Below are 13,176 nucleotides of genomic sequence, written 5' to 3'. Positions count from 1 at the left end.
AAAGAAACAAAGTCTGGAGTTAGCAGTAGAGGAGAAGGGGGACGACAAGAGAGATTTGTCCAGCGAGCGGAGGTCACGGGGAGGAATGTAGGGAGAGATGAGAGTGGAGAGGTAATGTGGAGCTGCAGAATGGATGCATTTAAAGGTCAGTAAGAGAAGTTTGAAGTGTATGCGGAAGCGGACAGGGAGCCAGTGTGACTTGAGGAGTAGGCATAACGATTTTGGCGGAAAATAAGTCGTGCTGCAGAATTTTGGACAGACTGGAGAGGAGAGAGATCCATCTACTACTAACTTCTCTTCCACCATACCTTTTGTCACAAATCCTAAGCCCACCTCCTCATACTACTTCAGCAGCTCTTTATATCACATATCCAAACTATATACCAGCTGACCTTGTGGTTAAGCTTGTAAACTGTTCCTAACTTCCCCTTTTCTCTATCCAGATAGAATATGGTTTCAAACTGTATGAAACACAGAAAATCTTGACCCAAGAATTAATAGAAATTTAAATATTAAAGTTATTTTAATTTCATTGGACCATTCTATATGCGTGTACTTATCTTCTAAAAGCTTGTAACAAAGTTCACAATAAAATTCTTATGCTGTCTTGTACAGTATCTTGTCCTAACTTTGGTCAGCAAAAATACAGGAAAAACAGGGTTTTTTTTTCCATTCTGTGACACACTCTCTCCCCAAGATCTTGTGTAACCGTCTTTCGCCCCCACACACATCTGTCTCAGTAAAAGGTCCATTTCCCCTTCTCCAATGACTTACCCAACAAATTACACTAAATTCGTAAACATGTTTTTGGGTCCAGAGGAGTGTAGGAGTGTGGGGGTCACATGGCTTTCCTTGCACAATTTTGAAAGACCACCTTGCAGCCTGATCTAGTTAGCAAGAGTTGAAAAAAGCACACAGAATAATTAGGGGGGATGAAATCTTTGCATATACAAACATTAGGGGTCCTGAACCCCCCCTAAGGTCCCCACACTCCCTCCTCAGGATGTAACTTCTTGTTTTGGAGAGGGAGGAGGAAGGGAGCCAGCAGCGGCGTGTGCAGGGCTACAGCCCTGCACACGGTTTCATTTTTTTTTTTTTTTTTCGCTGTGAGAGTCGGAGTGAGATGTCCAAGCCACAGGGCAGCTGGAGCTGATGCTGCCAGGAAGGGCCCTGAGCCACCCCAGCCCAAAGTTTGGGAGCTGTTTACAACTGGCTTCCAAAATTCTTTAAAAAATAACAAATGGCTCTGGCGAGCTGGTGCGAGCTGGCTCCCACACACCACTGCTTGAATGTAACTCACCTTGAACTACTACTGAAAAAGATGTGAACTAAATACAAATAACATTTGGGTTTGGATTTAGCTTATTCGTGTCTCAGTGGTTCAAAACAAGGTACATTTAGATATAGTAGCCATCTTCTTATCTTCGGATGATTTACAATCTTAAATTGGTACTTGAAGTAATGGTGGATAAGGTAAGCAACATTGGGATTTGAAACTGACTTCCCTGGTTCTAAGTCCACTATTCTACCCATTGGGCTACTTATTGCTATAATAAAGGAATAGATCAAATCAATTTCATAACTAATAAAGTGACAGAAAAAGTTTTGAATGGATAGAAAATGGCAGTATTACTACTTGCACGTGCAGTTTTAAAATGGTTAGCGACAGCAGCTTTGTTCCAGTGGTCCTTAAAGATGTCATATCTTCCTCTAAATTCATCTGAAGTTACAGTTCAGCTGGTTGGGTATAAGGTAAAATGAGCTTGATTTATCAGTTGTGTGAGAAAAACAAAAATGGGGGAATGTGTACAGAGTTGACTCCACTGTTTTTCTGTGTATTTCTAGACATGCTCAGTAGTGCTAATGGCACTCTGTATTTACTTCTCCTGGCAAACATGTGAATCTCTCACTTCACACCATCTTCTCTTTATTGCTTGCTTACTTGATATATTTTTAAGATGAGTCTGACTTTTTTTTCTTTTTCTTTTTTTACAGGACATATTCTTGTTTATTACAAGACAGTTAAAAGGCTTGGAGGACACAAAGAGCCCGCAATTTAATAGATATTTTTACTTATTAGAGGTAATAAAAAAACTGTGTGCTTTATTTGAAAATGTTATCTTTTTTCTATAGTTATAGGAAATATGGTCTAATTTTAAATACACAGCATAACCACACAGAGGAAAAACAAAACAAAAAAGCAAAACAGAGGTCATAATTTCGGATTATCAAGAGTTGAGTGTGCTTTGCTGGTCATGTTTTTTGGGTTTGCAAGTAAAGGAGATTAGAAATTCCCAGAGGGCATGATGATTAAGGCTCCAATAGAAGCATAAGTTAGTTGCTCTACTTCTGCTGACTATTTGTACTTCTGAAGCCTACGTGTGTCCTGCTTCCAGCACTCATTGTAGGAGACACCCAGTTGATCAGCTGCTGCCATTTATGTATGACTGTTGTTGGGAAAAGGTGACTAAAGTAGTGGATTTAAAATGATGAGAATGGTCAGTGTCATAGGACCATAAGCAGTCTAAAAAAAGTTACATGTTTTGAACTATAACTTTTTAACAGAAAAGGATGGAGTTGGCTGGTGTATTACAAATTTGTTTGCTCTAACAGAATTAATTAAAATCTCATTTCTTGTTTCTGGTGACTTTAGTCACTTTTTCTCAGAGATGATCACATTATTATTATTATTAGCATTTGTATAGCGCTACCAGACACATGCAGCGCTGAACACCTGATACAAAGAGAGAGCCCCTGCTCAAAAGAGCTTACAATCTAAATAATACAGACAGACAAGATAGTTATGGGTGAGGGAAGTAATGGGATCATGATCAAAAAGCAAAACAAGTGTTCTTTCTAAACCATTTCTGAATCCAAAAAATGATGTGATCATGAACTCATCCCTCTCACAAAAGTTTGACTATCATTTATATTCAAGATTAAAATTATGTTCTCCGAAGACAAGCAGGCATTAATATTCTCACATGTGGGTGACATCATCCACGGAGCCCAGCCCGGTGCTGACATTGCCAAGTGTACTGTCACTTTAAACCTTTGAGGCAGTGTTCCCACAGCGCTTGCATGGATGCCTTCCCACCCAATGCTCGAGTGCAGAACAATCAGTCTTATCGTTTTCCATGGAGAAGAGAGATTGTTTTTTAAAATCTGAACTCACTGCGTCAAACGTTTGCCATTTTGGTGCCTTCCTCTTTTCAGGATATTTTCTCTTTATATTCTTTTTTTTCTGTATTAAATTGTTCATTTTATTCATTTTTTTCAATAATTTTTCATTTTTCAATTTTTGGCCTTTTGGGACCTCTGAGCCCTTCTTTTGTCCTGGAAGCATCAACCATTTTCGGCTATGCATCTACTTGAGCTCCCAGGGCAGTAGAGCCATTTGACCTTGCTTCAGCCTTTTCTCTCCATGTTACCAAGGGCGCAGAGAGGCTTTATGAAGTGTACTCGATGCAATAGGACTATTTCAGGCACAGACCCCCCATAACTGGTGTGTTCAGTGCTTAGGTCCGATACACTGGGACATACAGTATAGCCTCTACCTGCACATGCAATCGAGGACCCTTAAAGCCTTGGATAGTCCAGTGGAAAGATGTGTGATACGTTGAAACTCTCCCCCTGTACAGAAGAAATGTCTGTGATGTCTATGCGTTCCATGGAAAGCAAGAAGATAGTTTCGTCCACCATAGTGCTAACGTTGTGGCTGAGGGATGCATTTAGTTGAGCAATATCAGTATTTTTTTTTTATCAGGATAGCTCTGCAAAGAAAACCCCTCAGCCTGGGCGACACTGGAGCCGGAATAATGAAAATATCAAATAAAAGAGAGAAGGAGTCATGGCCACCCTACGAGACTACTGGATCCATATCCGCTACAAGATTTGGGACCAGAACATTTGGATGGAAGGGCACCTCCTCCTGGTGAGGAGAAATATAGAGCCGCAACGCAAATTTCTGCTGCTGTTCTCACAGCACCACAGCACGCAGCCAGTGCTGGGATCCCAAAATACAATGTTTCAACTCCTTAGGAGTAAAAGAGATCCCCAAGTCAACTGTCCATAGTGCTGCTAACCGAGCATAAGCTAGCTCTTCTGTAGACTCTTGAAGAAAACAATGATTGTAAGTCAGGTGCTTTAATGTCCTCACTTAGATTGGCCCAGCCGAGGCTGCATGTGTAATGAGACAGCTGAAAATGTGCAGATTGGTCTGCAAGCAGGTAAGGAATTAGCGGCGAGCAGGTCCTCGAAAGGTTTCAACATCCCATCCTCAGTCAGCAGCTAATGTAAGTAAAGGATACCTACTCTTGATTGACGATGTTAGGATGTATTATTGTAAGCCACATTGAGTCTGCAAATAGGTGGGAAAATGTGGGATACAAATGCAACAAATAAAAATGTGCAAACACTGAGAGTCAGATCCCGGAGGAAAGTCAGGATTATGGATGATAGATAGATGAGGTGTGGCTTCGAAGAAATGGTGGTGCTTGCACAGCCATCGTTGGGTGGCCATGAAGAAGAAAGGAATGGATTGCCTGGTGAGGTAGGGAGAGAGCATCTGTGTAGTGTGTGAAGCAGCCAGCTGAAATGTACAGGTCCAAGGAACTCTGTTTCCAAAGCTGTTGTGGAGAAAGGCTCCATACTTTTAAACCAGTCATTAACGTGATGCCTAGAACAGGCCAAAGACATATATCTCACATTCATCAAACCCAAGCTACCATCAGTTCTTGGTTTTAGGATGGTAGACATAGGGAGTTGAGCTCCCTCCCCCCCACCACCCCAAAGAAAGTTCTGGAGAGCCCTTATGCAACAGACGCTCATCTTTCACCTTCAAAAATAAGGTTAACATTTGAAAAACATAAAGCCAATGAGGAGGTAACATCATGTTGAAAAGGGGCATCCGCCCCAATAGGGAAAGCAATTAGGCCCATCAAAGCTGGAGTAGATGTACTATGTCATGCAACAGGGTATGGACATTACATGAATAAAGGTGGAAGAGATCTGAACGGAGTTCCCGGGAGGAATGTAGGGAGAGATGAGAGTGGAGAGGTACTGAGGAGCTGCAGAGTGAACGCACTTATAGGTCAATAAGAGGAGTTTGAACTGTATGCGGAAACTGATAGGAAGCCAGTGAAGTGACTTGAGGAGAGGGCTAATATGAGCATAACGACACTGGCGGAATATTAGTCGTGCAGCAGAATTTTGAACAGATTGAAGAGGAGAGAGATGGCTAAGTGGGAGACCTGTGAGAAGCAAGTTGCAATAGTCTAAGCGAGAGGTGATAAGAGTGTGGATGAGGGTTCTGGTAGTGTGCTCAGAAAGGAAAGGGTAAATTTTGCTGATATTATAGAGAAATAAACGACAGGTTTTAGCAGTCTATTGAATATCTGCAGAGAAGGAGAGGGAGGAGTCGAAGATGACCCCAAGGTTACGAGCTGATGAGACAGGAAGGATATGAGTGTTATCCACAGAAATAGAGAATGGGGGAGGAGGAGAGATTGGTTTAGGGGGAAAGATAAGAAGCTCAGTCTTGGTCATGTTTAGTGTCAGATGGCGCTGAGACATCCAGGCAGCAATGTCAGACAGGCAGGCTGATACTTTGGCCTGGATTTCGACTGAGATTTCTGGTGTGGAGAGGTAGATCTTGGAGTCATCAGCGTAATGATGATACTGAAAACCATGGGATGAGATCAGAGTACCAAGGGAAGAAGTATAGATGGAGAAAAGAAGAGGTCCCAGGACAGATCCCTGAGGTACACCAACTGACAGTGGAATAGAAGTAGAGGAGGATCCACTAGAGTATACAGTAAAGGTATGCTGGGAGAGATAAGAAGAAAACCAGGAAAGAAGAGAGCCCTGAAATCCAAGTGAGGACAGCGTATCAAGGAGTAGGCTGTAATCAACAGTGTCAAAAGCAGCAGATAGATCGAGAAGGATGAGGATAGAATAGAGACCTTTAGATCTGGCCAGGAACAGATCATTGGACACTTCAGCAAGCACTGTTTCAGTTGAATAAAGGGGGCAAAACCCAGATTGAAGTGGATCGAGAATAGCTTGAGATGAAAGAAAGTCAAGGCAATGGCGGTGAACAGCACGTTGAAGTATCTTGGATAGGAAAGGGAGGATGGAGATGGGACGATAGTTAGAAGGACAGGTAGGGTCCAATAAAGGTTTTTTAAGGAGTGGTGTGGGGTTTGGTACGTTTTACAGAATGGGGAATGGGAGGAGTGAGAGTATCCAGAGCAGAGGAGAGAATAATATTATAGAAAGAGACAGCCTCATTGACAGACTTGGATAACATAGTGGTAGAGAAGAGATTTGAAACACCAGAAAACAGAGTAGAAGTGTCAATAGGCGGAAGATTCCTAAATGTATTGGTTAAGATTGGACGAGACTGGGGAGGAGGGTGTTTAAGTGTGAAAGTTATGAGATGATGGTCAGAGAGGGGAAGAGTTGAGGCACAGAAACTGGAGAGTGAGCAGTTTGAGAAGAGGATAAGATCAAGACAGTGGCCATTCTGGTGAGTGGGGGCAGTGGAGCACAGTTGAAGATTGAAAGAGGATGTTAAAGTAAGAAACTGAGAAGCATAAGAGTCAGAGGGATCATTAGCATGAATGTTAAAATCCCCAAGAATGAGGGAAGGAGATGAAGGTTTAAGAAAGAAGGAAAGCCAGGCATCAAAGTCAGTGAGAAAGGAAGAAAGGGACTTATCAGGGGGTTGATAAATGACTGCTACTCGGAGAGTCAGAGGAGCGAATAGACTGATGGAGTGGACTTTGAAGGAAGAAAAACAGTGAGACTGAAGTGGAAGAAGAGGTTGAAATCTACAAGAGGGTGAAAGTAGTAGCTCAACAGCACCTCCACAGCCAACCAGGCGAGGAATATGGGAGAAAAGATAACCTCCATGGCATAGGGCCGCAACTGAAGCAGAGTCTTCAGGGTAAAGCCAAGTTTCAGTTAGGGCAAGCAGATGGAGAGTACAAGAGATAAAGAGGTCATGGATGTAGGAAAGTTTGTTACAGATAGAGCAGGCATTCCACAGAGTGCAAAGAGAAAGGCAGGGAAGAAGGGCTGAGGAGAGGAACAGAAATTAGATTGGAGATATCACGGTGTGACCTGCACAAATAGGATGAGAGCTGATGTGGAGGACCAGGATTGGGATTAATGTCCCCAGCGGAGAGCAGGAGAAGGTGCAAGAGAGTACGCTGAAGAGTAGGAGAGGTATGACGACAGCGACGAAGGCGAGATGTACTCAGATAGAAAGGAGATTGATGAATGGAAGGAAGGAAATGTTGAAGGTTGAGAGCTGAGAAAAAGGAAGAGGAAAAAAGAGATGGTGATATGATGAATACAGGGGGTGGATAATGTGTTCCTGCAGTGTACAGTGGTTTCAGATGGAGAAACAGATTACGAAGGGACAGTACCAAGAAGAAAAAATGTACTGGAGCCATAAGTAGTAACTGGGAGAAAAATAAATGTAAAGTGAAAAATGCCCCGCGCGCCGTGAGGCGCATCACGTAGAGCGGAGGCCCTGAGTGGATTGGACTGGACCTGGGAGTCACCCCGGAGAAGGCTGTAAGGATATGCAGATGAGCTGCAAGTCCTCCACAGCACCTGAAAGGCAGCCGGTGGTAGAGCTGGGCACCTCCCAGCCGAGGAAAGGCTTACCAGGGATTAGGCCGAAGCCAGCATTCCTCCCCCTGAGGGTCGCCTGATCCTAGCCAAAAAGCACCTGGAAACCCTGGGCACCTGGAGCGAGGGCCCTGGGAGGATCGGGGTGGACCTGGGAGTCACCCCGGGTACAGCTGTGAGAATATGCAGAAGGGCTGCAAGTCCTCCAGAGCAGCACTGGAGGAAAGGCATGTGATGATCATCATTAGTATATCTTTCCTGCTGTTTTTTCAAGAACTCATTATTCTAGCATTTCAAGGTTCACGTGAATAACATTTATTACGACGAATGATATCTCTGAGATTTTTGCCCCTGACGCAGCCCTTCTTGGGCGAAACACGGCCTGTGTCGGGCAATAAGTCTGGTATTTGACATCATCAATAAATTTTTGAACATTCTTCCGTTTTGTTTCTGCTGTTTTGTTGTCTACGTTGGAGTTTGCAGATCGTTAGCCGCCTTGTTTTTTGGGTTCCAGTTCCTCCTCATCAGTACCAGGGAGTGCAGGTGACGTGCTTCGAGCGAAGAAGCATCGGCACCGGTCTCCCTAGAGACACAGTACTGGGAGCTCTGCGTTGTCGAAGGATTTGGCACCCAGAAAGCGTCAATGCTGGGAGGAGCGCTCACCCTCCATAAAAGAGGTGTCGGTGCCTCGATCTTCGGACAGCCCGGTACCACCTCTGACTTTGACTCTGGTACCGGCCCCACAGCCTTCCTCGACAGCGACTCTGGAGGAGAGCATTCGAGCCAGGAGGAGAGCATTCGAGCCATTCTTCCAGGTCTTCTGGAAGGGCTGCTGCATCAGTCTGTTCCGGTACCGGGGGTGCTTGCGCCCTCGGTACTGTCGATGGAAGCGGCAGCTGGCTCCGTGCCTGTGGTGAGGTCCCCAACGCAGGTACCGCTTGCGTCATCGGCCTCAGCTGCCACCCAGGTCGACTCCCCGTCAATGTCGTTGGAGGGAGGCTTCATCGCCACCGGCATGGGAGTCGACTTCTTGTCATCGCCATAGAGGACATGGTTCCTCGGCGTCGAGACAGGCCCGGTTTCGGTCTGCAGTTTGAGAACTCTTGTCCGATACCAAGGAGGATGCCTCCTGGGATGAAGGGGAAGACCCCAGATATTTCTCTTCCGAGGAGTCTTGTGGTCTTCCTTCTGATCCTACTCCTTCACCTGAGAAGTTCCTTTGCATACTGTGCTCAAGGAGACACTTATACGGAACTGGATGAAACCACTAAGTAATCCCACCATTCCCAAGAAAGCGGAGTCCCAGTATCGGATCCATGGAGAACCTGAGTTGATGAGGTCACAGTTACCTCACGACTCTGCGGTTGTGGATCCTGCTCTCAAGAGAGCCAGAAGTACTAGAGATTTCTCCTTTGCGCCCCCGGGGCGAGAAGCTAGGACTTCTTTTGGGAGGAAGGTCTACCAGCCTTCTATGCTCGTGTCCAAAATTCAGTCCTACCAGCTCTACACGAGCATTCACATGCGGAACGATGTTAAGCAACTTGCGGACTTGGTGGATAAGCTCTCTCCGGAGCACGCCAGGCTTTTTCAGGAGGTGGTCAGGCAGCTGAAAGCGTGTTGTAAATTCCTGTCCAGAGGTGCTTATGACACTTTTGATGTTGTATCCAGATCCGCTGCTCAAGGTATAGTGATGCGCAGACTCTCATGGCTGCGTGCCTCTGACCTGGACAATCGGACCCAGCAGCGGCTTGCGGATCTTCCTTGCCGGGGGGATAATATTTTTTGTAGAGAAGGTAGAGCAGGTGGTAGAGCAGCTCCACCAGCGGGAAACCGCCCTCGACAAACTCTCCCACCGGGCGCCTTCAGCATCTACCTCAACAGGTAGACGTTTTTTCAGGGGAAGGAGGAATGCTTCCTATGCTTACAATAAGCGTTGGTACAATCCACCTTTCCGACAGCCTTCTCAGGCTCAGCCGCAGTACGCTCATTCGCGTCAACAGCGTGCGCCCAGACAGGCCCCTGCCGCTCCCCAGCAAAAGCAAGGGATGGGCTTTTGACTGGTTCCAGCTGAGCATAGCCGCCATCAATGTACCTGTGCCAGACGATCTGCCGGTCAGAGGGAGGTTAAAATTTTTTCACCAAAGGTGGCCTCTCATAACCTCCGACCGGTGGGTTCTTCAAATAGTCTGGTTAGGGTATTCCCTCAATTTGATCTCCAGACCTCCAAATTGTCCACCGGGAGCTCAGTCCTTCAGCTTCTAGCACAGGCAGGTACTTGCAGAGAAACTCTCCGCCCTTCTCAGCGCCAATGCGGTCGAGCCCATTCCACCAGGGCAAGAAGGGCTGGGATTCTATTCCAGATACTTCCTTGTGCAAAACAAAACAGGGGGGATGCGTCCCATCCTAGACCTAAGGACCCTGAACAAATATCTGTTCTGAGAAATGTTCAGGATGGTTTCCCTGGGCACCCTTCTTCCCATGATTCAGAAAAACGATTGGCTATGCTTTCTGGACTTAAAGGGTGCTTACACTCACATTCCGATACTTCCAGCTCACAGGAAGTATCTTCAATTCCGTCTGGGGACACAGTATTTCCAGTATTGTATTGTGTGCTACCCTTTGGTCTGGCGTCCGCGCACAGGGTTTTTACAAAATGCTTGGCAGTAGTTGCAGCGTCACTACGCAGACTGGGAGTACATGTGTTCCCTTATCTTGACGATTGGCTGGTGAAGAACACCTCAGAGGCAGGAGCTCTGCAGTCCATTCAGATGACTATTCGACTCTTGGAGCTACTAGGGTTTGTCATCAGTTACCCAAAGTCCCACTTTATTCCAGTTCAACAACTAGAATTCATAGGAGCTCTGCTGGACTCTCAGACAGCTCGAGCCTATTTTCCCGAGACGAGAGCAGACAACCTTCCGTCTCTCGTTTCCATGGGCAGCGCGTCCCAGCAGATCACAGCTCGGCAGATGTTGAGACTGCTAGGCCATATGGCTTCCACAGTTCATGTGACACCCATGACATGCCTTCACATGAGATCTACTCAATGGGCCCTAGCTTCCCAGTGGTATCAAGCTGCGGGGAATCTAGAGGATGTGATCCAACTGTCCACCGAATTTCACAATTCCCTTCAGTGGTGGACAATTCGATCCAATTTGACCTTTGGACGTCCCTTCCAAATTCCTCAGCTTCAAAAAGTGCTGACCACGGATGCATCTCTCCAGGGGTGGGGGACTCATGTAGATTAGCTCCACACTCAGCGAGCTTGGTCCCTCCACGAATCAGGTCTTCAGATCAATCTCCTGGAGTTGCGAACGATCTGGAATGCTCTAAAGGCGTTCAGAGATCGGCTGTCCAATCAAATTGTTCAAATTCAGACAGACAACCAGGTTGCCCTGTACTACATCAACAAGCAGGGGGGTACCGGATCCCGCCCCCTGTGTTGGGAAGCCGTCCAGATGTGGCTTTGGGCTTGCCGTCACGGCATGTTTCTCCATGCTATATATTTGACAGGTGGAAACAACAGTCTGGCTGACAGGTTGAGCAGGATTATGTGACCTCACGAGTGGTCGCTCAACTCGGGCATGGTACGCAAGATCTTTCGAGAGTGGGGCACCCCCTCGATGGATCTTTTTGCCACTCAGATCAACCACAAGGTCCCTCAGTTCTGTTCCAGCCTTCAGGCCCACGACAGGCTAGTGTCAGATGCCTTTCTTCTTCATTGGGGGAAGGGCCTTCTGTATGCATATCCTCCCATACCTCTGGTGGGGAAGACTTTGCTGAAACTGCAGCAAGACCGTGGAACCATGATTCTGATTGCGCCCCTTTGGCTGCGTCAGATTTGGTTCTCTCTTCTTCTGGAGTTGTCCTCCGAAGAACAGTGGAGATTGGAGTGTTTTCCAACTGTTATCACTCAGAACGAAGGGGCGCTTCTGCATCCCAACCTCCAGTCTGTGGCTCTCATGGCCTGGATGTTGAGAGCATAGACTTCGCCTCCTTGTGTCTTTCTAAGGGTGTCTCCCGAGTCTTGCTTGCTTCCAGGAAAGATTCCACTAAGAGGTGTTATTCTTTTAAATGGAGGAGGTCTGGTGTGACAGCAAGGCCCTAGATCCTCGCTCTTGTCCTACACTTACCCTACTTGAATACCTTCTACACTTGTCAGAGTCTGGTCTTAAGACCAACTCCGTAAGAGTTCATGTTAGTGCAATTAGTACTTTCCATTATCTTGTAGAGAGCAAGCCTATCTCTGGACAGCCTTTAGTTGTTCGTTTCATGAGGTTTGCTTTTATCAAAGCCCCCTGTCAAACCTCCACCAGTGTCATGGGATCTCAACGTTGTCCTCACTTGCTGATGAAACCTCCTTTTGAGCCACTGGTTTCCTGCCATCTGAAGTACTTGACCTGGAAGGTCATTTTCTTGGTGGCTGTTACTACAGCTCGTAGAGTCAGTGAGCGTCAAGCCTTGGTAGCCCATGCTCCTTATAGTGAATTTCATCATAACAGAGTAGTCCTTCGTACGCACCCTAAGTTCTTGCCGAAGGTGGTGTCGGAGTTTCATCTTAACCAGTCGGTTGTCTTGCCAACATTCTTTCCCCGTCCTCATACCCGCCCTGCTGTGCGTCAGTTACATACATTGGACTGCAAGAGAGCATTGTCATTCTGTGTGGAGCGGACAAGCCCCTTCAGACAGTCCGCTCAAATGTTTATTTCTTTCGATCCCAACAGAAGGGGAGTTGTTGTAGGGAAACGCACCATTTCCAGTTGGCTAGCAGATTGCATTTCCTTCACATATGCCCAGGCTGGGCTGACTCTTGAGGGTCATGTCACGGCTCATAATGTTCGAGCCATGGCAGCGTCAGTGGCCCACTTGAAGTCAGCCACTATGGAAGAGGTTTGCAAGGCAGCAATGTGGTCATCCATCCACACGTTCACCTCTCAGTACTGCCTTCAGCAGGATTCCCGACGCGACAGTCGGTTTGGGCAGTCAGTGCTGCAGAATCTGTTCGAGGTCTAGAATCCAACTCCACCCCTCTATGCCCATTTTTATTCTGTTTCAGGCTGCACTATCAGTTAGATGTTTCTTCGTAGGTCAATCTTTGTTATGTCCTCGCCGTTGCGAGGCCCAATTGACCTTCTTTCTTTTATATATATATATATATCATTTTACTTAATTACATTCACATTTATGACATAAATATAAGGGAAAACAAATTAATATTAAAAAAGAAAACATTTTCTCCCACCAATATATGTTAAATAATCGTCCAGAACTGGGAGATCCAAGATCAGGAAAACAATCTCAAAGAAAATAAGAAAAACTCAAAATGGTTAATCTTACAATTCACTTTTTCTGAGGGAGGAAGGTTAATCGGTAATTGCAGCTGGTACAGTGGTAACTAAAGGAAGTTGCTTCAGAGGGTTCTTCATCTGTTCTTTCAACTCCACAAACTCTTGTAATTTCTTAGGTTCAACAAATAAGTAATTATTAAAATTCAAAGAAATAGAACACTTACAAGGGAATCGCACTAGGAAGGTC

General features: G+C 45.8%; 1 protein-coding gene across 1 annotated transcript in view; it reads left to right on the top strand.

The window, feature by feature from the left end:
- The window catches only part of PDS5A (PDS5 cohesin associated factor A), a 644,759-nt gene that overhangs the window by 72,071 nt on the left and 559,512 nt on the right, over positions 1-13,176 (top strand). Inside the window, exon 4 of the mRNA XM_030191317.1 lies at positions 1,996-2,082. Within this exon, the coding sequence (XP_030047177.1) occupies positions 1,996-2,082 (87 nt within the window). The remainder of the gene's footprint in view (positions 1-1,995; positions 2,083-13,176) is intronic.

The sequence above is a fragment of the Microcaecilia unicolor genome, chromosome 2 (genome assembly GCF_901765095.1).
Source record: "Microcaecilia unicolor chromosome 2, aMicUni1.1, whole genome shotgun sequence".
NCBI lineage: Eukaryota > Metazoa > Chordata > Amphibia > Gymnophiona > Siphonopidae > Microcaecilia > Microcaecilia unicolor.
Note: the sequence above shows the minus strand (reverse complement) of the source record. Positions and strands in the feature narration are given on the sequence as shown.